The 26,226-nt window shown below is 50.3% G+C and overlaps 1 protein-coding gene across 4 annotated transcripts in view; it reads right to left on the reverse strand.

Moving 5' to 3' along the window:
* Nucleotides 1-384: 384 nt before the first annotated feature.
* mipol1 (mirror-image polydactyly 1) overlaps nucleotides 385-26,226 on the reverse strand; it is a 34,666-nt gene continuing 8,824 nt past the window's right edge. For 3 of the 4 annotated variants that reach the window (XM_080012209.1, XM_080012210.1, XM_080012208.1), the window contains exons 3-14: nucleotides 17,495-17,888; nucleotides 17,080-17,126; nucleotides 16,571-16,649; nucleotides 15,381-15,462; nucleotides 13,535-13,634; nucleotides 13,000-13,129; nucleotides 12,582-12,615; nucleotides 12,305-12,478; nucleotides 10,122-10,175; nucleotides 6,841-6,935; nucleotides 6,323-6,463; nucleotides 385-805 (exon numbers count right to left, since the gene is read on the reverse strand). In XM_080012209.1, the coding sequence (XP_079868335.1) occupies nucleotides 739-805; nucleotides 6,323-6,463; nucleotides 6,841-6,935; nucleotides 10,122-10,175; nucleotides 12,305-12,478; nucleotides 12,582-12,615; nucleotides 13,000-13,129; nucleotides 13,535-13,634; nucleotides 15,381-15,462; nucleotides 16,571-16,649; nucleotides 17,080-17,126; nucleotides 17,495-17,888 (1,397 nt within the window). In that variant the 3' untranslated portion in view covers nucleotides 385-738. The remainder of the gene's footprint in view (nucleotides 806-6,322; nucleotides 6,464-6,840; nucleotides 6,936-10,121; nucleotides 10,176-12,304; nucleotides 12,479-12,581; nucleotides 12,616-12,999; nucleotides 13,130-13,534; nucleotides 13,635-15,380; nucleotides 15,463-16,570; nucleotides 16,650-17,079; nucleotides 17,127-17,494; nucleotides 17,889-26,226) is intronic. The other variant, XM_080012211.1, reaches the window with a different exon arrangement.

Consider the following 26,226-nt stretch of genomic DNA (forward strand, 5'->3'; position numbering starts at 1 on the left):
AGGCAGAGGGAGGGATGGAGGGAGAAAGAGATAGAGAGGAAGGGAGAGAGAGGGGAATCAGAGGAGAAGGGGGGAGGGACTGAGGGAGAGAGGCAGGAGGAAGGGAGGGATGAAGAAAAAGAAAGAGGGAGGAAGAGTGAGGGTTAGACATGGCCGTTCCAGACCTCCTCCTCCTCCTCCTCCTCCTCCTCCTTCTCCTCCTCCTCCTCCTCCTTCTCCTCCTCCTCCTTCTTTCTCCAAACGGCTCCAGGTTCATCTGCTGCTTCAAAGGCTTCATGTGGCGATGGAGGGCTCCTGTCTGTCTGTCTGTGTACCTGCCTGTCTGCCTGCCTGTCTGCCTGCAACCATTCTAATGATGAATTAGGTTTATGCCACAAATTAAAAAAACCTCTAAAGTGATCTTTTAATGGGGTTAAAACACAATATTAAAAAAGAAAATTAATCAGTTACTCATCAGATTATTAATCCCACTGATGCCCGGTTTATTAAATATCATATAAAGATAATAAAGAAAGCAGATCAATGGAAGAAGGAGATCAACAGAGGCAGAAATAATATAACAACAACATCAATCTGAATAAAAGCCAAGTTGTGTTCCAAACATCAGACCCAGAATGAAAGTACCAGGATGCACCTCAACATGGAGGACGAGCGGGGACACACACACACACACACACACACACACACACACACACACACACACACACACACACACACACACACACACACACACACACGTTAGATGACGGCACGGACGCTTCCTGTTCCAACTTTCTTTCTCAATACTTCGACCAGACGCTCCAACCTGAGAGAGAGAGAGAGAGTGGGGGGTTAGATTATTTTAAAATGACAATTATGTTTATGATTTTGTATGATGACTGTATCAGAATAACAACACGCTGTGGAAGAAGAGAAAAAATAAGACACCTCAGAGGTGAGGTGTTGAAGAACTCTAATCTCCCTCTCCCTCCCTCTCACCCCAGAACAAACACTCCTGTTTCCTGAAATGTAAAAACTTGGAGCTTCTTAGAGCTCGCTGCCCCCTGCTGAGAAAGAGATGAGATGGAGAGATGGATGAGAGATGGATGGAGCATCTCCAAAACCACAGGTCTTGTGGGGTGTTCCCACTATACAGTGGTTACTACCTACCAAAAGTGCTCCAAGGAAGGACGACCGGTGAACCGATGACAGGGTCATGGGGCCCAAGGCTCATTGATGCACGTGGGGAGTGAAGTCTAGCCCGTCTGGTTGGACCCTTCAGAAGAACTGCTGTAGCAAAGATTGGTGAAAAAGTTAATGTTGCTATGATAGAAAGGTGTAGAACACACAGTGCATGGCAGCTTGCTGCGTATGGGAGCGCTCACAGTGTCCATGCTGACCCCTGTCCACCCCTGAAAGCACCTATAATGGACACGTGAGCGTCACAACTGGACCATGGAGCAATGGAAGAACATGGCCCGGTCTGATGAATCACATTTTCTTCTACATCATGTGGATGGGCGGGGTTAGGGTCCGATCCGATGGAGCATCTGTGGGATGTGCTGGAACAACAAGCCCGATCCATGGGGGCCCCATCTCACAACTTCCAGGACTTAAAGGATCTGCTGCTAACGTCTTGGTGCCAGATACCACAGGACACAGTATAACAGTGGTTATAATGTTGTGGCTGATCGGTGTATAGTATACATAGTATACGTATTTAGTACATAGTGTATAGATAATATACATAGTATATATGCAAAAGTACATAGGGTATATATTACTGCGGTGGACCAAGGGGCATCGTCAAGCCACAGCTGCAGACAGCAGCATGGCTCCTTCCCCATAGCCGCCAAGCTGCATAGAGTTGGACCACTCAGCATCGCACTCGGGGGCAGGGAGCTTTCTTAATGTTTGTCTGTCTCGCAGAGGGGATCGGCGCACGGGCTTGTAAGCCCACCAGGAGCCAGATAGGAACGCCGTTCCTCCTGCGCCCAAAATCATTATTCTTTATTAATGATACTTGTGGCCAGCGACCCTTTCTGTTCATCTTTAAAATAAAAAAAACTTGTCATGTTGGTAATCCACAACCAGAAAGACCCCCTCCTTAAATCCCTACCTGTGTGCAGATACTCCCACAAGCGGCGCCTGAACAGGGACACGAGAAGGGCAGGGCCAGCCTGAGCTCTCGGGAGCACGCTGCAACCGGCCGCTGGCCTGTTGCCAGCAACCAGGAGCCCGCCAGAGGACCAGACCTGCGTCCGACCCCGGGACCCATGCAGGATTCGCTGGATCCCCAGCCCATCCTGATGCCCTGGTGGACTGTCTGGGGGCCTCCTGCGTTGGACCCTAGGACCCACGCAGGATTTGCTGGGTCACCAATGGCCGGGGCTCCGCCACACCCATGGGTGTCGGGACGCCCTTTTTCTTTCCCGCACGATCCTCCTCCTGGCGGCACAGGGGGTGGGGTGTCTACCAGCAGGGTCCTGTGGTTTCGCGAGACGCTGTCTCCCCTTTCTGTGCTGTCCCCTCTCTGTGCGGTGCCGCTGCAGGAAATCAGGGAGCTGCACAGATGTCTGGGCAGGGGTGCGGGTACTGCGGGTGCCCGGCCACAACCGCCGGGACTGCCCTCGGGTGGAACTCGGCCAGGTGGCCCAGGTGGCCCAGTTTGCCAATGATAGGCCCCTCCCCCAGTCAGGAAGGGGCCTATCAAGGACCGGTAAGGCTGCAAAGGGGTAGACATCAGGCTTTGCTGGACTCGGGCTGTTCGCAGACAATGATCCAACCAAGGCTTTGGTGGAAGCGTCATGGGGAGAAATTTCTTGTGTGCATGGGGATATTCACACGTATCCGATGGTCCGGCTCGAAACTCGTTACAAGAGGAAAAAGCATAGGTTACAGTCTGTAGTTATTCCCAGCCTGAAACACTCCCTGATTTTGGCCACGTATTGGCCAGGGTTTGACACATTGATGAAAGATGCTGGGGGAGTGCATTCACGGTCGGTAGGGTGATTTGAGTGTTGTGTGGCACGCGGTGATGTGGAGGGGTCGTCGGCGGGCGCAACGGGTGCGGGTTTGGCGAAATGCAAAGTTGGATCTTCCTTGGTCCCCTTGACCTTCCTTATGGACGGTTTTCCGCTGAAGCAGTCGCGGGACGACACCCTATGCAGGGCCTTCGCAGGGGTAGTTAAAATCAATGGCATATTGATGCGCCCAGACGCCGTGCTCACTCACCCATATTTTTCGGTAATTAGAGACAGTTCATATCGAGGGAGCCCTGACACTCAGACAGGAGAGGAGATAACCCAGTTGTTGGTGCCGCAGAGCCGCCAGGAAATGCTCTTCCAGGCGGCTTAACATAACCTGACGGTTGGTCACCTTGGTCACGAGAAAACACGACAGCGGATAATGGCCTGCTTCTATTGGCCGGGCATTTGGACAGATAGATTCAAGATTCAAGATTTTTATTTGTCACATACATATACATACTTCCATACATATATGCAGTGAAATGTAATAAAGGGGGCAGATATGCGTAAATAGTGCGCTGCATGTCCTGAGTCCTAGTTAGTCAATCCTCCGGCTATGCCAAGAGCACTGTTGAGGCCCCTCCCCCTAATGGAGGTCCCGTTTGAAAGACTCTGTATGGACCTCATCGGGCCTTTAGACCGCAGTGCAAGCGGTATCGTTTTGTGTTGGTCCAAGTGGATTATGCAATGTGATACCCTGAGGCATTGCCATCGCAGTATTACAGTCAAAAGTGTGGTGCAGGCGCTGTTTCAGGTCATCTCCCGAGTCAGGATTCCGAGGGAAATCCTGACTGACCAGGGCACTACCTTTACTATGTCACATACACTTCCAGAACTTAACGAGTTACTGGGCGTCTGCTCAATTTGGACCAGAGTTTACCATCCCCAGTGGAGCGCTTTAATAAAACGCTGAAAAACATGATTCAAAAGTTTGTTCCCAACAATATTTGTAATTGGGACAAATGGTTGGACCCCCTGTTGTTTGCAATGCGAGAGGTTCGCCAGGCCTCCACAGGATTTTCTCCCGATTAACTCCTTTTGGCAGGACACCCCGGGGGGTGCTAGACCTAATTAAAAAAAAACTGGGAGGAAGGTCCTAGCACCAGTAAGAACGAGATACAGTATGTTATGGACCTGAGAGCAAGGTTACACGCGTTGATTCGGCCGTTATCACGGGAGAATTTGCTCCGGGCTCAGCAACGTCAGCACCTCTTATACGACAGGGGGGCTCGGCTCCGACAATTTGCAGCGAGAGACTAGGTGTAAATGTGTTGCTCTCTACATTCAGCTCTAAATTGCTCACGAAGTGGCAACAGCCTTTTTGTGGTCAAACGGCATGTTGGCCAGGTCGATCATTAACAGTCTGACAGGCAGGGCAGGACAGGCAACTCTTAAAAGAATGGAGGGAGAGGGCGTCCATGGCTCTGGTCACATTGAGCAGGATGAGCTGAGGCGGGAGGTTCAAAAATTGGCCGAACATACCGCAGCCCTGTTAAGTGACCATCTCTCTACATCCCAGAGGGCGGCCGTGTCGGCATTTCAGCATCGCTTTTCTCAGGCCTCACATCCCTTATACACCACCATGTGGAGACGACCCTAGGGGGCAAAGGTGCGCTCTCGGCCGTATCGTCTGCCGGAACATAAACGCAAGATTGTGTAGGCGGAATTAGAGGCCATGCTGGACATGGGCGTGATAGAGGAGTCCACAAGTGACTTGTCTAGTCCCATTGTGCTGGTGGGTAAGCCAGATGGGTCCGTCCGGTTCTGCGTAGACTACTGAAGAGTGAACGTGGCGTCAAAGTTTGACACCGGTTCGATAAACTTCTCGACCGGTTAGGTCTGGCTCGTTTTTTCACCACACTGGATTTAATCAAGGACTACGGTCAGATTCCCTTGTTTCAGGAAAAATCTGCGTTCTCCACTCTTTTTGGGTTGTACCACTTTTGCACACTTCCATTTATGGAAGTGTGCGAAAGTGTGCGAGTGGGCTCATCGCCAACCCAAAGAAGTGTCCTGTGGGATGGAGGGAGGTACGGTATCTGGGGTACCACATGGGCCGCAGCTTGATAAAACCTCTGCTTGATAAAACCTCTGCGCTGTGACCCAAGACCAAGAAGGAGGTGAAGCAGTTCTTGGGGCTGGCCAGCTACTATAGGAGGTTTGTACTCGACTTTTCTGAGCTAACCAGCCCCTTGTCCGACACAACTGGAAAGAGTGCATCGGCCGTAGGCTGGACAGCTCCCTGGCCTAAATCGGATGGTGGGGGTATGTGGCAGACCAAGAGGCATGGTCAGGACGTAGCTGCAGACGGCAGCATGGCTTCCTTTCCCCTGGCCGCCAAGCTGCCTCGAATTGGCTCGAATTGGACGAATCAACGCCCGCACGTCGCTAATTGGTCTTGTGGTATCTGGCACCAAGACGTAGCAGCAGCAGATGCTTTAAGTCCTGGAAGTTGCGAGGTGGGCCCCCCATTGATCCAGCTTGTTGTTCCAGCACATCCCAGAGATGCTGCATCGGATCTGACACTAAACATCCACATGATGTTTAAGAAAAGGTGATTCATTAGACCGGGCCACCTTCTTCCAATGCTCCATGGTCTAGTTCTGATGCTCACCTGTCCATTGTAGGTGCTTTGGGTGGTGGACAGGGGTCAGCATGGACACTCTGACCACTCCCATACGCAGCAAGCTGTGATGCACTGTGTTCTGACACCTTTCTATCATAGCAACATTCACTTTTTCACCAATTTGTGTGGGAAACTTCTGTTGGATCGAACCAGATGGGATAGACCTCGCTCTGCAGGCACATCAATGAGCCTTGGGCCCCCATGACCATGTCGCCGGTTCATTGGTTGTCCTTCCTTGGACCAATTTTTGATGACAGAGACAGACAGAATGATGGAAGGATGACAGGGCGATGGAGGAATGACAGAGACAAGATGATGAAGGGATGACAGAGAGACAGGATGACAGAGAGAGACAGGATGATGAAGGGATGACAGAGAGAAAGGGTGATGGAGGGATGACAGAGAGACAGGATGGCAGAGAGAGACAGGATGATGGAGGGATGACAGGGTGATGGAGGGATGAGAGAGACAGGATGATGGAGGATGACAGGGTGATGGAGGGATGACAGCGAGAGACAGGGTGACAGAGAGACAGGATGATGGAGGGATGACAGGGTGATGGGGGGATGGCAGAGAGCGACAGGATGACAGAGAGAGACAGGATGATGGAGGGATGACAGGGTGATAGAGGGATGGCAGAGAGAGACAGGATGGCAGAGAGAGACAGGGTGATGGAGGGATGACCTACTTGTGTGCCCGGCAGCAGGCCTCCCTCTCAGCCTCCCTGGAGGCCTCCAGCTCCCTGCAGACTCTGTTGAACTCCAGCAGGGGGCGCTGCTGAGCGCCAGAATCCCTGGGAGGCGGAGACAGGGGGGGGGGGCCTTGGAGGCTGGACAGGAAGCGGGAGGACAGAGGCCAATCAGGTTACAGTACAGAGACACACTTCCAGGCTGTACCGCCTTCTGCTCTGGGATTGGAACTTGCGACCCTGCGCCAGGCCGCAGCAGCTCCCTCTAACAGCAGCTTGACCCCAGCAGATTAAGTTCCTGTCAGTACACATCACATCCTGCCACGATGCAATATCACAATAAGAGCGCAGAATGTCAACTGAATACATTAGTAAGAGGAGAGAGGAGGGAGGGAGAGAGAGGAAGAGAGGGAGGGAGGGAGAGAGAAATAGAGAGCGAGTGAAAGAGAGGAGCAGGAGACAGTTCCCTCGAGCAAGGCACCAGCACTACAGGGTTGGGGGTTCTGTTCCCTACCCACCTGTGATTGGCTTGTAGCTGCTGTAGCTCCGCCTCCAGCCTGTGGCTGTGCTGCAGAGCCTCGTCTCTCTCTTTCTGCAGCGTCTCCACTTCCTCCTGAGGAACAGCACCAGTTACTTCCTGTTCAGCCCCCTACTGGGCAGCAGCAGAACTACACACTGCATCAGCTCTCTCACACACACACACACACACACGCACACACACACACACACACACACACACACACACACACACACACACACACACACACGCGCACGCACGCAGATGAATATTGAGCAGAATTCAGCTGTTGAATCACGACCGTAAAGTCATGTGACTGTGATGCTGTGTTCTGATTGGCTCCTGCTGACGGGGGCTCTGGACAATCCCCTGTTGGGTCATCCCCCCCACTCCCCCCTAATTAGCGCCCTCGCCGTCACATCAAACGCTCAGAGTCAATATGTACCTTCTCCAGCGGAGCCTTCATCACCTCCTCCTCCTCACCACCACGCAACACACACCTGACCTTTAGCATGGAGAGCGAAGGTCAGGGCACACACACGCACACGCACACGCACACGCACACACGCAGGAGGTGATCCTTGGGTGGAGGATCTGGCCTGAGCAGAAGTTCAGCAGAACCAGAATGCATGCTGGGATATCTGGTCATCCTCCATGTTGAGGTACAGTGACAACATCCTGGTACTTTTGGAGGTCTGGGAACTTCTGGTCCGAACATAATTCAGTACAGGATCTCTCCTCCTCCTCCTCCTCCTCCTCCTCTCCTTCACCCTGCCCTTTATCCTCCTCCTTCCTGATTCTCCCAACCTTCACCCTCCTCCCCTGTCCTCCTTCATCCTCCTCCCCTCTGCTCCTTCATCCTCCCCTACGACCTGATCTCCTCCTCCTCCTCCTCCTCCCCTCTCCTCCTTCATTCTCCTCCCCTCCTTCATCCTGCCCTTCCTCCTCCTCCTCTCCCCTCCTCCTTCCCACTCCTACTTCATCCTGCTCAGATCTCCTTCATCCACCCCTTTCCCTTAATTTCTCTCCTTTCCTCCTTCATCCTCCTCCCTTCATCCTGCCCTTCTTCATCCTGCCCTTCTTCCTCCTCCCTTCTCCTCCTTCATCCTCCTCTCCTCTCCTTTTCTATCATCCCCTTCCTTCTCACCTCCCTCTCTTCACACTTTATTTTCATATGGAGGAGGAGCTCGCCCTCTGACCTCCTCCTCTCATCTGATCTGAGCAGCTGTTGCTCTAATCCTCATTAAGGAGCTTTATGAGAAACCAGTGCTACATTAAAAACCCAATTTAATATCTTTCTAATAAGACGACAGACGCACAGAAAGCCGGCGGATGAGAGAGCAGCTCCTTTAATTAGCGGCCAAATCTGATAGGAGGACACTTCCTCTGTGTCCTAGATGTGACCCCTCCTTCGTGTGTCCTGGACGTGACCCCTCCTCCCCGTCCAAGATGTGATCCCTCCTTCCTGTGTCCTAGATGTGATCCCTCCTTCCTGTGTCCTAGATGTGATCCCTCCTTCCTGTGTCCTAGATGTGATCCCTCCTTCATGTGCCCTAGATGTGATCCCTCCTTCATGTGTCCTAGATGTGAAACCTCCTTTCTGTGTCCTAGATGTGATCCCTCCTTTCTGTGTCCTAGATGTGAAACCTCCTTCTATTACATTTCACTGCATATATGTATGAAAGTATGTATATGTATGTGACAAAAAAAAAAAAAAAAAATCTTGAATCTTGAATCTCCTTTCTGTGTCCTAGATGTGATCCCTCCTTTCCCTGTCCTAGATGTGAAACCTCCTTTCTGTGTCCTAGATGTGATCTCTCCTTTGTGTGTCCTGGATGTGATCCCTCCTTTCTGTGTCCTAGATGTGATCTCTCCTTTGTGTGTCCTAGATGTGATCCCTCCTTTCCGTGTCCTAGATGTGAAACCTCCTTTCTGTGTGTCCTGGATGTGACCCCCTTCTCCCCCGTCCAAGACGTGATCCCTCCTCCCAATCCTAGATGTGATCCCTCCTCCATCCATCCTGGATGTGACCTCTCCTCCCGAGTACTAGATGTGATTTCTCCTCCCTCCGTCCTGGATGTGATCCCTCCTTCCTGTGTTTTGGATTTGACCCCTCCTCTCCGTCCTAAATGTGATCCCTCCACCCTCTGTCCTAGATGTGATCCCTCCACCCTCTGTCCTAGATGGGATCCCTCCTTCCTGTCCTAGATGGGATCCCTCCACCCTCTGTCCTAGATGGGATCCCTCCACCCTCTGTCCTAGATGGGATCCCTCCACCCTCTGTCCTAGATGGGATCCCTCCTTCCTGTCCAAGATGTGATCCCTCCACCCTCTGTCCTAGATGTGATCCCTCCTTCTTGTCCTAGATGTGATCCCTCCTCCCTGGGTCCCAGATGTGATCCTTTTCTTACAGTGATTCGAACCCGCAGCAGCATGTACACTGTACAGTGGATAGAGCTGCAATACTGTGTTGACCAATCTGATTAAAAAAAACAAAACAATGCAACACGTCGTCCGATCTGCAAATCCACAAACAAATGTTTGTCAGGGAGACAGAAAATAGAGGAAGAAAGAAAGAAAACAAAGAAAGAGAAAGAAGTCATGCAACTGGTCCAAGATGGTTCACATTCACACTGCAGAGAGAGAGAGAGAGAGAGAGAGAGAGGGCGGAGAGAGAGAGAGAGAGAGAGAGAGGGCGGAGAGAGAGAGAGGGCGGAGAGAGAGAGAGAGGGCGGAGAGAGAGAGAGGGCGGAGAGAGAGAGAGAGAGAGAGAGAGAGAGGGCGGAGAGAGAGAGAGAGAGAGAGGGCGGAGAGAGAGAGGGAGGGAGAGAGAGCAGAGAAAGAGAGAGAGAGAGAGAGAGAGAGAGAGAGAGAGAGAGAGAGAGTAAGGAGAGGGGGAGAAAGAGAGACCAAGAGAGGCGTGAAAGAAAGAGGGGGGGTGAGACCAACTACTGCGCTAACAACATGAGTACTGATCATCCCGGTTCCTTCCAGCTTCTTGGATGTGGTTGGATTCAGAATCAGGATGAGGGTTTGAATCCCAGGTCGCTCCACTGCTCAATGTCTGTTCTGATTGGTTCCAGCCTCATGGACGTCTGATCCATGAATACATGTGATGTGTGTGTACTAATGAAGGTTCGGGGCCACACACACACACACACACACACACACAGTTTGGATTACTGGTTGTATGTAAATAAAGCCAACACGTCTGACTGGTTGTCATGGCAATGAACCTTCTACAGCATACAAACAGGACAGTGTGTGTGTGTGCGTGTGTACCTTGCAGAGAGTGTGTGTTGCGCTCTCCCTGCTCAGCTGTTCCAAACGCTTCAACTAGAAAGAGACACACACACACACACACACACACACACACACACACACACACACACACACACACACACACACACACACACACACACACACACACACACACACACACACACACACACACACACACACAGTGAGAAGTCTGAACAGCAGGATACAGTCGAACTAGTCCAAAAGGGGAGAACCCGGCAAGATAAAGCAACAGTGGTGTTTCCGACCAGCGTAGGGCATGGCTGAGCTGGACCAGGACCTTATATAAGGCCTGGTTCTGGAGGACGGACCGGACCTGGACCTCAATAAGACCTGGTCCTGGAGGACGGACCAGACCTTAATAAGACCTATTCCAGGAGGACGGACTGGACCTGGACCTTAATAAGACCTGGTCCTGGAGGACGGACTGGACCTGGACCTTAATAAGACCTGGTCCTGGAGGACGGACTGGGGGAGCGGCTCTAATAACACGATATGAGCTAGCTGCAGCTAGCGCCGCAATAAGAGCGATATTGGCGAAACAGGGAGGGAGGGAGAGATGGAGACAATTAGACAGAGCGATGGAGTGATGCTGGCCGAGAGACAGAGGGGGAGAGGTGGAGAGAGAGTCGTGCTCTGCCTCTCCCTCAGCTTCTCATATTTCCCAGAAGTCTTAGCAGCAGCAGCGCTGCAGAGATAATCCCTGAGAGATGAAGAGAGGGAGCGAGGGATCGACGCGCCGCGGGGCGGAGGAGAGGAATCCTTCAATGAAGAGCCCCGCTCTTGCTCTGTCTCTCCTTTTCTGATGCTCTCTCTTCACGTCCTTTGCATCACTCTTCTAAACTCCCTCTCTCAGAAGGATTTATCCCGAGAGAGATTCTGGGTAGTTGTTCCCTGTAACTGCAGAACACGTGTTACTGCAGGACACGTGTGTCGCCACAGAAGACACGCGTCGCTGCAGATCACGCGTTCCTGAAGAACATGCGTGTCGCTGCAGAACACGTGTGTCGCAGAACACGTGCGTCGCAGAACACGCATTACTGCAGAACATGCGTGACGCTGAAGAACAGGTGTGTCGCAGAACACGCTTGTTGCTGCAGAACAGGTGTGTCGCAGAACACGCTTGTTGCTGCAGAACATGCGTGACGCTGAAGAACAGGTGTGTCGCTGCAGAACATGTGCGTCGCAGAACACGTGTTACTGCACAACATGCGTGTCGCTGCAGAAAATGTGTGTCGCTGCACAACAATTATTACTTTTCTATTTCCTTTTGTCGTTTTTCTTTTAATTTTGTCAAGTTGCTGAGTGTGCAAGAAAAGAACATTATCCTATCATCCTATATTATAATATACTATATTATATTAGATATATGGTGGTGTGGTTTAAAGCAGCCACACCTGTCCTGGGTCTAGGTAATTGGGCCCAGGATCAGGGTGGCTGTACGTCTGTTGCTTGTTGGAGTAATCAACAGGCAAAACCCCAATACGGAGCCGGTGTGTGGTGTTGTCGGTTCAACGGTGTGAAAGTAACATGACTCGTATGGTTAGATCAGTGAGTCTTAGTTTATACTATACTGGGGGGGGATGGTAGCTCAGGCGGTAGAGCTGGTGGTCTACGTTGCTGGTTGGATCCCAGGCTCCTCCTGCTAGCATGCTGTAGTGTCCTTGAGCAAGACACTTAACCCCTAATTGCTCCTGATGGCTGCGTCTGTCGGTGTTTGAACAATTGTAAGTCGCTTTGGATAAAAGCGTCTGCTTAATGTAATGTAATCCTAAAGTAGAATTAGCAGCAAAGGTTCAGTCGACCGACTGGCAACTTTAAAATCAGGCCATCGAGCGGTTCATGGTACATTTACATCGATCCAGGTGTCTGTGTATCCATGTAGTCACATCTGTAATGTTAAAACCAGTTTCCCATTCATACTGGTGAATCGTTACACCTCTCTATATTAGATATATATTGTGGTATATTAGATATACTGTATATTATCTTAAGTATATATTATGTCACATTAGATATATTATGTTAGATATGTTATAATATATATATATATATATATATATATATATATATAGATAGATCTGGTGAAATGAGGGATGACAACATTACAGTGGAAAAAGAAAAGGATCACCACAACAACGCACAGGGCAGACAGACAGACAGACCTTAGCCACAGACAGGTCTCTCTCCTCGATCAGAGCCTTCATTTCCTGTGCAGTGATTTCCGCTCTGCGTTGCTGAGTCTTCTGGAGCAGTGTTAGCAGGACGGCGCCGCCCTGCAGGATAGAGTCTGCACTGCAGTCTGCAGCAGTGAGACAGCTGAGCAACTCATCCACATCCTGTTCCATCACACACATGCATACGGCATATATAAACATACATACATACACACATTTCAATATACTGTATATATAGTATACCGTGTGTGTGTGTGTGTGTTACCGTGTCATTGTCCTCTGGCTTTACATTTTCTATCCTAGAAAAGAAAATAAATAAGTTGAATTAATACATATAAATTCCTATGTGGTCAAAGTGGGACGTGGAGCAGGTGGTGTCCTCCACCCTCTGCAGCTCTGGCTCCACCTCCTCCAACAGAAACGTTTCCTCATTCCCTGGTTTTACCTCAAGGAGAGGTTCTCTGTTCACATTTCACGGCTCCTCCAGGAGCTTTAGTCCATTTCACAGCACTCGGGGAGAATTTCTGCATAAGAGTGTGTGTGTGAATATTAATGTGTGTGTGTGAGTGTGTGTGAATATTAATGTGTGTGTGTGAATATTAATGTGTGTGTGTGAGTGAATATTAATGTGTCTGTGTGAGAATATTATATGTGTGAGGCCGTGGATGCGTTTGGGAACGTACTCGGCCGCCGCCAGCAGGAGTCGCTTGGAGCGCAACAAGGCCTCATCCCGCTCCTCGTTGGCCAATCGGAGCCGAGCCATCAGAGCCTGGTCCCGGTCCCTCTGGGCGGCGTAGAGCTGCTCCAGGACGGCTGGACGCAGCCAGGACAACAGTTACAGAGTCCCTCCCCCTCTCTCTCACTGCCTCCCTCCCTCTCACTCCTCTTGATCATATGTTAATCGTCTCGTTTACAGTGCAAATGTTTTAATTACAACAGGCTCACACCAACACACACACACACACACACACACACACACACACACACACTTTGATAAAACTATATTTATATATAATAACTGACATCATTGTTATAACTAATGACATTATCAAATTAAAGGTTTTGTTTTTAAATGTTAACCACTTTGAGGTGTTCATATCAGTGATCAATATGATTCTATATTGAAATGTAATATTTCAGTTCATCTGTGACTTTATTTTATATATTTCATTTAAAATGGCTTCATGTGTCGCTGTCGTGAGTGTGCTCTCTCTCTACCTCCTTGTGTCTCCCAGCCTCGCTCGCCCAGCTGGCTCTCACTCTCCTCCAGCTTCTGTTCCTCCAGCTCCTTCTGCTTCTGGACCAACTGGAGCTGCAACTACACACACACACACACACACACACACACACACACACACACACACACACACACACACACACACACACACACACACACACACACACACACACACACACACACACACACACAGGTTTCAATGAGCTGCTCTGCGTAGGGTTCTGTCATTGCCTGCTGAGGAATCTGCTGAGGAACCTACCGAGGAACCTGCCGAGGAACCTGCCAAGGAGCCTAATGTGGAGCCTACTGTGGAGCCTACTGAGGAGCCTACTGAGGAGCCTACTGAGGAACCTGTTGACGAGCCTGAGGAAGCTGCTGATGAGCCTGAGGAAGCTGCTGATGAGCCTGAGGAAGCTGCTGAGGAACCTGCTGCGAACCTGCTGAGGAGCCTGCTAAGGAACCTGCTGAGGAATCTGCTGAGGAATCTGCTGAGGAACCTGCTGAGGAACCTGCTGATGAGCCTGAGGAACCTGCTGAGGAACCTACTGAGGAACCTGCTGACGAGCCTGAGGAACCTGCTGAGGAATCTGCTGAGGAACCTACTGACGAGCCTGAGGAACCTGCTGAGGAACCTGCTGATGAGCCTGATGAACCTGCTGAGGAACCTATTGAGGAACCTGCTGACGAGCCTGCTGAGGAACCTGCTGAGGAACCTGAGGAACCTGCTGAGGAGCCTTCTGAGGAACCTGCTAAGGAACCTGCTGAGGAACCAGAGGAACCTGCCGAGGAACCTGCTGAGGAACCTGCTGACAAGCCTGAGGAACGTGCTGAAGAACCAGAGGAACCTGAGGAGGAGTTTTCTGAGGAACCTGGTGAGGAACCTACTGGGGAACCTGCTGACGAGCCTGAGGAACCTGCTGACAAGGCTGAGGAACCAGAGGAACCTGAGCCTAAGGAACCTGCTGAGGAACCTACTGAGGAACCTGCTGACAAGCCTGAGGAACCTGCTGAGGAACTAGAGGAACCTGCAGAATGTTGAGGAACCATGGGTTCCTCCTGCGTGTCTCAGACTTCCTCTGCTTCACTAGAGGCTTTGAAGCCCCTGTTCCCACTGATATGGATCTGGAACCGTCTCCTGACCTTCCTTTGAAGCTTCCAGAAGCTGCTGTGGGAGAAATCCATATCAACGGGATCTTTATTTCAGATGTTATCATATGAAACTGGATCAGAAGGCCGTGAATCCATTCCGTGCTATCTCGCGGCGCTTAGCAACTGTTGCTAGGGACTCTGTGGCTTCCAGAAGGTTCCTGAGGTGATGAAACGTCTCCTCGACACAGTTTGGATCCACACCTTAACTCCGGGACAACATCAACATCGTCAACTTTTAAATGTGTTCTGACTTTGTTGATATTCAAATCACGACGTTCGCGACCCGATCGCCACTCTCCACGTGGCTGTCTCCCCCTTTCCGCTCCTTCGCTCTCGTTCCTAATCCCACCGTCTCTTTTCCTCCGCTCATTTGAACATCTTCATCTTTTTCGTTCCGGCTCTCCGGCCCCGTTTGTTTTGCACTGCCGCAAAATTGATCGTTCGCCCTACAATGCGCCGGCGGCCCGGGACCCCGCGGCGCCGGCGGCCCGGGAGCCGGACTCCGGGGAAGACGTTTCTCTGTTGTCCTTCACTCTCGGAGAGCCCGACGTGTCCGGACGCCGCCGGGCACCAGGGGGCGCGGGGAGCGTGCGCTGACGTCTGCAGGTCTGATCACCAAGCAGGCGAAGAAGAAGAGGAGGAGGAGGAAGAGGAAGAGGAAGAGGAAGAGGAGGATACCTTGCTGTTGGCGGCTCTCAGCGAGTCCAACTCCTTGAGCAGGAAGGAGATGTTCTTCTCTGTGTCCAGGACCACGGGAGGACTGGGGGGGGTTGGGGGGTGGGTTAGGGTCTGAGTGTAATTCCATATTTACCTGCTTTATTACGTTAAGACGCAGCGTGACCTTTAGAACACGCTAATCAGACATGGCACGCTTATTAAAGAAACTGGGTGGGAGGGAGGGGAGAGAGAGAGAGAGAGAGAGGGAGGCAGAGAGGGTGATTGAGGGAGAGGGGGAGAGGGAGAGGGGAAGAGGGGGAGAGTGAGAGGGGGGGAGAGGGAGAGGGAGATTGAGGGAGAGGGAGAAGGGAAGAGGAGGAGAGGGAGAGAGGGGGGGTGGAGGGAGGGGAGAGAGAGGGAGAGACGGATGCTGTTTAGCTTTAATGTTCACCTTTTAGTTTGTTTTGTTGCGTCAGGGCTGGAGAGCATGTCAATATTAATTCTTTACACTGTTTGTTTATTTAGAGAGACTCGGTTACCATAGGAACTCGGGTTTACATCGCCATGGTAACGGAGATGTTTTCTGCAAGGTTTAATCATGAGATAGATTTATGAATAAACCAGGAAGATTATTAAAACTGTAATATTATAATAAAATAGTATTGCTAACAGTATTATCATTATTAAGTCATATTTAAATCAAACATTACACTCAGGAAGATGGATGATATATATACAAACATATATACATATATATGCATACATACACACACACATACAGTATATACATATACAAATACACACACACACACACACACACACACACACACACACACACACACACACACACACACACACACACACACACACACACACACACACACACACACACACACACACACACACACACACACACACACACACACTTTTTCCTCTAATACCAACACTAATGTTTCATCCAGAGTAATAAAATTCTCTCTCTTCTAAGAAATATAAAATCTGTCAATGAATAGATCGGCCTGTTTCCATAGCGACGCTGCTGTGTTTGTGCCTGACAGTGGTTTTCCCAGATGAAATAAAGTGATTATCATGGGAAGAGCGTCCTGGATTAATAAAGTGTTTTCTCATCTTATCTCAGATTAACTCCACACAAAACTGGATTATGACAGATTATCATCCGCTCATAAAGATAACACAACACAAGGTCTTACCTGGCGTCCAGGCAGACAGGTATCCCACCTGTCTTACTGCCTGGAGTCCCGCCCACCTCCATTACCCCCCCCCCACAGGCTGCAGACAGACAGACAGGTACACACAGAGACACAGGTAGAGATAGACACGTAGAGAGAAGAGTACAGAGATAGAGATTGAGATTTATTTACCAGTTTATTTCTACTTCAAATGACATTACATTACATTGCATTGATCAGACGCTTTTATCCAAAGCGACTTACAATTATTCAAACACCGACGGACGCAGCCATCAGGAGCAATTAGGGGTTAAGTGTCTTGCTCAAGGACACTACAGCATGCTAGCAGGAGGAGCCTGGGATCCAACCAGCAACCTTTAGATTACTAGACCACCAGCTCTACCTCCTGAGCAACCATCCCCAAATGACGAATAATTATTCAATATTTTAATAGAGTGGGAAGATGTTCAGTACCATCATGCTGACAGACAGACAGACAGACAGACAGACAGACAGACAGACAGTTCTACCTTGAGCCAAATCTTCGGGTTCTGGAAGCTCAGTCGAGGCCACAGTTCTGTACAGAGAACAGTCAGAAAACAGACAGAACAGACAGAACCATCAGAGAACCGTCACAAAACAGACAGAACAGTCAGAAAACAGACAGAACAGTCAGAAAAACAGATTCTAGTCATAGAACAGTCAAAACAGTCAGAAAACAGACAGAACAGTCAGAAAATATAGAACAGTCAGAGAACGGACAGAACTGTCAGAAAACAAACAGCACAGTCAGAGAACAGACAGAACAGTCAGAAAATAGACAGAACAGTCAGAAAACAGGTAGAAAACAGGAAAAAAACAGTCAGAAAACAGACAGAACAGTGAGAAAACCGTCAGAAACCAGTGAGAGAACAGTCAGAACGCAGACGAAAAAGTAAAAGAGACCTGTTGCCGGTAACGTTGCCGTTGGTCACAGTGTTGCCGCTGGTCGTGTTGTTGCCCTCAGTCACAGTGTTGCCGCTGGTCTTGTTGTTGCCCCCTGTCACAGTGTTTCTGTCCCATGTCACGGTGTTGCCGCCGGTCACGGTGTTGCCGCCGGTCGTGTTGTTGCTGCCCGTCACGGTGCCGCCGTCCGTCACCGTGCCGCCGTCCGTCACCGTGCCGCTGGTTGTGTTGTTGCCCCCTGTCACGGTGTTGCCGCTGGTTGCATTGCTGCCCACTGTCAGGGTGTTGCTGCTGTTCAAGGTGTTGCCGTTGGTAGTGTTGTTGCCCCCTGTCTTGGTGTGGCGTTTGTGGGGGGACAGCCTGCGCTGTAGATCTGCGTTAACTCCGGGATTAGCTGCAACACAGCGAACAGGGAGCACTATATTAGCTTATTATTATTATAGCTTAACCTCTCTCTCTACCTACATCTCCCTCTCATGCTCCCTCTCCCTCGTTTATCAGTCTAATGAGGTGTAATTAGGTTCTCTTCAGCAAGGCAAACAGAGCTTTAATATCGCTCCTCGTTAGTGCTCCTTAACGGCCTCGTTAGCGACGCTCCAATCAGAGTTGAGCTCATCAGGTGTCATTAAACCGTCTAATCGCTGCTTAATGCAAAAGCAAGCAACACAACACTGTTTCATTAAGGAGCGCAGGAGTGCACTGCCCCCTGGTGGTGGAGACAGACAGACAGACAGACAGACGACAGACAGACAGACAGACAGACAGACAGACAGACAGACAGACAGACAGACAGACAGCTCAGGTGAAATATGCTGATTAGTTGGGTCTGTTGCCAGGCAACATATGAGGTAAAATGTACAAACATCAGAATGTAATAAAAATGAATATTATGATGTGATGAAGCTGCTGGAGGAGCTCGGTGTCACCACCACAGCCTGCTTGGACCGGGAGGATCCTGCTTCCTGGACAGAAGTCAGAGATGGAAACGATGGAGCGCTCAGAAGGGAAGGAAGAACAAACTCTTCTTCCTCCACCCTGTCTCCACCTCGCTCTTCCTCTGAAACGGTGGAGCGCTCAGAAGGGAAGGAGGAACAAACTCTTCCTCCTCCACCCTGTCTCCACCTCGCTCTTCCTCTGAAACGGTGGAGCGCTCAGAAGGGAAGGAGGAACAAACTCTTCCTCCTCCACCTCGTCTCCCCCTCCTCTCTCTTCCTCCCCCTCCTTGTTTTTCCTCCTCCCCCTCATCTCCCCCTTATCGCTCTTCATCCTCCACCTCGTCACCCCCTCCTCTCTCTTCATCCTCCACCTTGTCTCCCCCTCCTCGCTCTTCCTCCCCCTCCTTGCTCTTCCTCCTCCACCTAATCTCCCCCTCCTCTCTCTTCCTCCTCCACCTCGTCTCTCCGTACTCTCTCTTCCTCCTCCACCTCCCCACTTTTCCTCCTTGTCTTCCCCTGCTCTCTTCCTCCTCCACCTCGTCTCCCCCTCCTCGCTCTTCCTCCCCCTCTTCGTTCTTCCTCCTCCACCTCATCTCCACCTCCTTACTCTTCCACCTTGTCTCCCCCTGCTCACTCTTCCTCCTCGTCTTCAACTCCTCACTCTTCCTCCTCATCTCCCCTTCCTCACTCTTCTTCTTCCACTTCGTCTCCACCTCCTCTCTCTTCCTCCTCCACCTCGTCTCTCCCTCCTCTCTTCCTCCTCCACCTCATCTTCACCTCCTTACTCTTCCTCCTCACCTCCCCCTCCTCGCTCTTCCTCCTCCACCTCCCCTCCTCGCTCTTCCTCCTCCACCTCATCTCCCCCTCCTCGCTCTTCCTCCCCCGCCTCGTCTCCCCCTCCTCGCTCTTCTTCTTCCACTTCGTCTCCCCCTCCTCGCTCTTCCCCCTCCACCTCGTCTCCCCCTCCTCTCTCTTCATCCCCCTTCTCGCTCTTCATCCTCGTCTCCCCCTCCTGCACCTCCCCCCTCTCCTCCTCTTCCTCGTCACAGTGAAACTTTTCCCCTCTCTCTGTGTGGACTCAGCTCTAATTGCATGTCTTCTTCATTACTCCTCCTCCTCCTCCTCTTCCTCCTCCTCCTCTTCCTCAGTTAAATCCTCCTAAATGAGCGTCCATGTCTCTGCCGCTTTGAAGTCTGAGCGACGCCCCCCCCCCCTGCAATACTAACTCAATTCCATTAATTTTTTAAGCTTCTTTAATACATTTTCCACAGTAAAAAGAAAGTTTCCTGTCGTGGCCGTCGCCATGGCGCTCCAGCTGACTGCATGAATATTAATAACTGTGTCGGGATGATTAACGGGATTCGAACCCTAATCCCGACGCCGCGCGCTGAGACGCGACCAGACCATGAATTCTGATACGGACATTAAACTGACGAGCCTGTAGTAGTATTACACTGTACACAGTACTATGCAGGAACACACACTGTACTATGCAGGAATACACACTGCACTATGCAGGAATACACACTGCACTATGCGGGAATACACACTGCACTATGCGGGAATACACACTGCACTACGCGGGAATACACACTGAACTACGCGGGAATACACACTGAACTACGCGGGAATACACACTGAACTACGCGGGAACACACACTGAACTACGCGGGAACACACACTGAACTACACGGGAATACACACTGAACTACGCGGGAACACACACTGAACTACGCGGGAACACACACTGAACTACGCAGGAATACACACTGAATTATGCAGGAATACACACTGAATTATGCAGGAATACACACTGAACTATGCAAGAATACACACTGTACTATACAGGAATACACACAGAACTATGCAGGAACACACATTGTACTATGCATCTACTTACCTACCTACCTGTCTATCTGCCCCATCCATCTACGTACCTACCAACCTGTCTGTCTGTCCCATCCATCTACCTACCTATTTACCTACCCGTCTGTCTATCCCATCCATCTACATACCTACCTACCGGTCTGGCTGTCTGTCCCATCCACCTACCTACCTACATACCTGTGTGTCTGTCTGTCCTATCTTATTCAGTAGGGGTGTGCACCTCCCCCTTACGAGACGATCCCATACACATCCAGACACATGGGCAGGGGTACGATTCAGGCAGGATGCGATCTCATACAGATATAGTTCTTTCATTTGTTCAGTGTCGACATTCATTTCCCATTATACATTTAAATAAGCCAATTCTATAAAAGTGCCATTGCTTACCTTCAAATAGACATGTATCATGAAAGACCAGGGAATCCTGTGTCCTTTTGTTACTTTATGGCCTTTAGATATAATAATATCTGATATATTGTGATTGTGATATAGACATATATAATATCATATTGTCATGACCCTGGATGTGTTGGAGTATTGTTAATCGTCAGTTATAATGTGTTTCACTGCGGGCAGGTGACAAAGGGGGGGGAGAGAATGTGGGTATGATCTGGTGCGGGGGGGGTATGGCAAGACAGAGTCAGAGAGGGAGAGAACCAGTGAGAGAGAGAGAGAGGGAGAGCAGGAGGCAGGGAGGGAGAGAGAGAGAGAGAGAGAGAGCAGGAGGCAGGGAGGGAGAGAGAGAGAGAGCAGGAGGCAGGGAGGGAGAGAGAGAGAGAGGGAGAGAGAGAGGGAGAGAGAGAGGGAGAGAGTGAGGGGGAGAGAGATGGAGAGAGAGTGAGGGGGAGAGAGAGAGAGAGGGGGAGAGAGAGAGGGAGAGAGTGAGGGGGAGAGAGAGAGAGAGAGTGAGGGGGAGAGAGAGAGGGTGAGGGGGAGAGAGAGAGAGAGAGTGAGGGGGAGAGAGAGAGGGAGAGAGTGAGGGGGAGAGAGAGAGGGAGAGAGAGAGAGTGAGGGGGAGAGAGAGAGAGAGAGAGTGAGGGGGAGAGCGGACATCAGATCAGTTGGGCTCTGCAGCAGCTTAGTTTATACTAAAGTGGAATGAGCAGCAGAGCTCCAGTGGATCGGGGGGGAAAGACACTGAGGAAGAAAGTGATGCACGGCTTCTGTCCACACGTGACATTTATTTATACGTGTTACTCGTGGGACTTGCATGCAAAATATGCAGAACCAACCCGCAGGCAACACATTCAGCCCACGGCAACGCATCAAAAGGAGCCCAATTCCACGGGAAAAACCGCCGACCCGGCAACACTGCCCCGAGACAACCCGAGCTGCCCGGCCAGGCGCCTGACTGAAACGACACTAATACAACTGAAATGTAACGAGAAGTCAAATATAAACGATATTCCCGGGCCTGCAATTAGTTTTCCTGCTGGGATCATAATATTTTATTGACATAAGTGAGGTTTGTTGTGGTGAAAAAGTAATCCACGTTAGGACTGCACATCAGTGTGTGTGTGTGTGTTTGTGTGTGTGTGATGCATACCAGGCTTGGTAATTAAATATTTTCACTAAATCCACATCTTTTGAACGGACCTCTACGGGAATCTACGATCCAGTTGATGCTTTGCGCCCGGAAAACTAGAGCGGAGGCCTAAAAACACCCTGAGGGCCTTAGGAGCCTGGTGCTGCTTTGGTGACGATGACACTTGGTGTGAGCTCCCACATTCATTTACACGGCAGCGTATCCATTCTATCTGTCTATCTATCCATAAAGGGGACCTAATGCTCCATTTCAACAACTCAATATCGGTCTCTGAGGTCCACATATTACAGAACTACCCACAATCCCCTGGGACAGGAAGTGGACTTCCCGCTGCTGTGTTAATATTGTGTTAGAAGCTCATGATGTGAAGTTTCTCCAAACACCAAGCTAAAGCTGCTAAGCTAACACACTGCACACTGTGGACTGAGCTGCTGCTGAACACACACACACACACACACACACACACACACACACACTGTAAATAAGAGCCTCCAATTAACCTCAAGATATGAAGATACGGAGGCCTGTAGGGAGGCAGACATTGATGACAGATGTGGTTCTTTGTTGTTGTTTTTTTTATCCACCAGGAAATACCCCAGGAAGGAAAGGGTGTAAATGCAGTTTACACTGTTCAAGACGGCGACGGAGAGGGAGAGAGGTGGAGGCTCTCTCCCTCTCTGTCCGCCTCACTCTCTATCCGTCTCACTGTCCGCCCACTCTCTGTCCGCCTCACTCTCCGCCTCACTCTCTGTCCGTCTCACTCTATCCGTCTCACTCTCTATCTGTCTCACTGTCCGCCCACTCTCTGTCCACCTCACTCTCTGTCCGCCTCACTCTCTGTCCGTCCCACTCTCTGTCCGTCCCACTCTCTGTCCGCCCCACTCTCTGTCCGCCCCACTCTCTGTCCGCCCCACTCTCTGTCCGCCCCACTCTGTCCGTCCCACTCTCTGTCCGTCCCACTCTCTGTCCGTCCCACTCTCTGTCCGCCTCACTACTTCACCCTCTCTTCCTCCATGTCATGATGATGTCACAGGTTCAGGTGATGATGTCACCTGCTGGGAGCTGCGTATTACCCACAATCCCCGGGGACAGGAAGTGGACTTCCCGCTGCTGTGTTAATATTGTGTTAGAAGCTCATGATGTGAAGTTTCTCCAAACACCAAGCTAAAGCTGCTAAGCTAACACACTGCACACTGTGGACTGAGCTGCTGCTGAACACACACACACACACACACACACACACACACACACACTGTAAATAAGAGCCTCCAATTAACCTCAAGATATGAAGATACGGAGGCCTGTAGGGAGGCAGACATTGATGACAGATGTGGTTCTTTGTTGTTGTTTTTTTTATCCACCAGGAAATACCCCAGGAAGGAAAGGGTGTAAATGCAGTTTACACTGTTCAAGACGGCGACGGAGAGGGAGAGAGGTGGAGGCTCTCTCCCTCTCTGTCCGCCTCACTCTCTATCCGTCTCACTGTCCGCCCACTCTCTGTCCGCCTCACTCTCCGCCTCACTCTCTGTCCGTCTCACTCTATCCGTCTCACTCTCTATCTGTCTCACTGTCCGCCCACTCTCTGTCCACCTCACTCTCTGTCCGCCTCACTCTCTGTCCGTCCCACTCTCTGTCCGTCCCACTCTCTGTCCGCCCCACTCTCTGTCCGCCCCACTCTCTGTCCGCCCCACTCTCTGTCCGCCCCACTCTCTGTCCGTCCCACTCTCTGTCCGTCCCACTCTCTGTCCGTCCCACTCTCTGTCCGCCTCACTACTTCACCCTCTCTTCCTCCATGTCATGATGATGTCACAGGTTCAGGTGATGATGTCACCTGCTGGGAGCTGCGTATTACCCACAATCCCCGGGGACAGGAAGTGGACTTCCCGCTGCTGTGTTAATATTGTGTTAGAAGCTCATGATGTGAAGTTTCTCCAAACACCAAGCTAAAGCTGCTAAGCTAACACACTGCACACTGTGGACTGAGCTGCTGCTGAACACACACACACACACACACACACACACACACACACACACACACACACACACACACACACACACACACACACACACACACACACACACACACACACAATAAGAGCCTCCAATTAACCTCAAGGCCTCAGACACGGAGGCCTGTAGACAGAGAGACAGGCTATCCGTGATCAACATTGACGACAGATGTTTTTTGGGTTTTTTTTTTTAATCCGCCAGGAAAAATTTGACAAAGGAGGATTGAGAGAGGGGGTGGAGGCTCTCCCCCTCTCCGCTCAGAGCTGTCCAGTAACCACTGGTGATCAGGTCTCACTTCCCCTCTATAGTCCCGTACAGAGACTTTTAGGGGCAGATGAGGGGGAAAAAAAAAAAAAAAAAAAAAAAAAAGAAAGAAAAGGCACATGGACCCCCATCTCCGGTTCTGTGCGTACATCGCATGTGCACCGAGATTCGAGTTTCATGAGGAATTCCTCATAAACATATCTTGACGATCCGCCGCCTCAACACCGAATAAAATAAAATTAAATTAAAAATAAAAATCAAACACACCTGATTAGAAGGGCAACGTGGGGTCCATGAGACAGGTGCTCAGTGCTAGGTTTTTTTTTGTTTGTTTGTTTTGTTTCTCCTCCAGACAGAAGTGCACGCAGGCTCCCCTACTGCTCCCCTCCCCTGTCTTTTTATTTGACATCTATTTATTTTCCTCCGTTCCCTACATGTATCAAACAACATTTTTAAAGACAACTGAGTTGAGGGACTGTCCTGTTCCGTTCCAAAAATCCTGTCTGTCCCCACTGTCGGGATGGTGGAGATGCACGTCCCCTTGCTGCTTTCCGTGGCTTTGGGACTTCATTTAGTTAAAACTGGATCTTTTGTGTAAATACTTTACTTGTAAATTTAAATCCTGACTTCCGGAAAAGGGAGACTGTATTTACCACATTACATTACGTTCAATACACACACAAACTCCTCCGTGCTCACGTGCGCGGCCCTGTTAAAACCATATATCGCCGATCACTGCCCCCCAAGATCGGTGATTGGAATTTTGCATCATCACCCAAGCCGAGCAGGGAGACAGAGAGAGAGACATAAAAGTAATAGAGAGACAGGGAGGCGGGGAAACCAACAGAGAGACATACAGGGAGGCAGAGAGAGACAGACAGGGAGGCAGAGAGCGACAGACAGAGAAGCAGAGAGACAGAGAGGAAGGCAGAGAGACAGACGGGGAGGCAGAGAGACAGACGGGGAGGCAGAGAGAGACAGATGGGGAGGCAGAGAGACAGACTGGGAGGCAGACAGATAGATGTAGATAGTGATGCCACTGTTTACAACCTGTTGCAGTGAGTCCTCAGCTGAGAGACAAGTGCTCCCTCTAGTGGAAGCCCTCACACACTGCAGTTAAAAAGCTCATGGAGGCGAACGGTAAATGGAAGTAAAAGGCACAAGTTCCCCATTCCAGAATGAAGGAGCAGAAAACATCCAAAAAGGTTCAGTTCAGCAAATAAAAAAAAAGACTAAGAAATGAGGGACCATCTTTAGACAAATCACAAAAACTTTGCACGAGTCTGAAACCACTGTGACAAATGAAACACAGGCTGAGCGCAATGCGACCAGGAGCTAAATGCTGCCACACCCCGGTGGCGGACCCCCCTGCCTTCAAGGCTTCAGCGGATGGGTGAGATGTCTCTGAATGAACGAGGATGATTCCTCATATTATCTTATTCATGTTTCCTGGTCGTCGTGGACGGGGAACTCCTCCCTCTGTCCCTTCTCAAGGTTTCTCCCTTTGTTTCCCCAGGGCCTTTGTGGGAGGTGTTTCTTGGCCGGGTGGGGTTCAGACCAGGGGGGGCTGTTGGTTTCTAGGTGAAGCATGAATCTTGTGAAGCCCTTTGAGACTGGACTGTGATTTTGGGCTGTAGAAATAAACTGGCCTTGACACCCTGAACTTAGTCTTGACCCAGGGTGAATGTAAGATATTCTTGTCACACCTCAGCGGCCTGGCCGTGTTCTCCTCCAGATGCCCCAAGAAACCTAAATTAATTATTAAATAAGTCAAAGCTGCACCCTCGCACCAAGGAAGGTCAAGTTATATAACGTGTCATGAAAAGTGACTCAAACTGATGACAAACTAGTGAATCACAGCAGAACCGGGCAGAACACAGTACAACACAGTACAACACAGTAGAACACAGAAGAACCCAGTAAAATCCAGTAGAACACAGTAGAACATAGTTGAACACAAAAGAACACAGTAGAACACAGTAGAACACAACAGAACCCAGCAGAACCCAGTAACACCCAATAGAACACAGTAGAAGACAGTTGAACACAAAAGAACACAGTAGAACACAACAGAACACAGAACCCAGTAG

This window comes from Zeus faber (assembly GCF_960531495.2).
Source record: "Zeus faber genome assembly, chromosome: 13".
Classification (NCBI taxonomy): domain Eukaryota; kingdom Metazoa; phylum Chordata; class Actinopteri; order Zeiformes; family Zeidae; genus Zeus; species Zeus faber.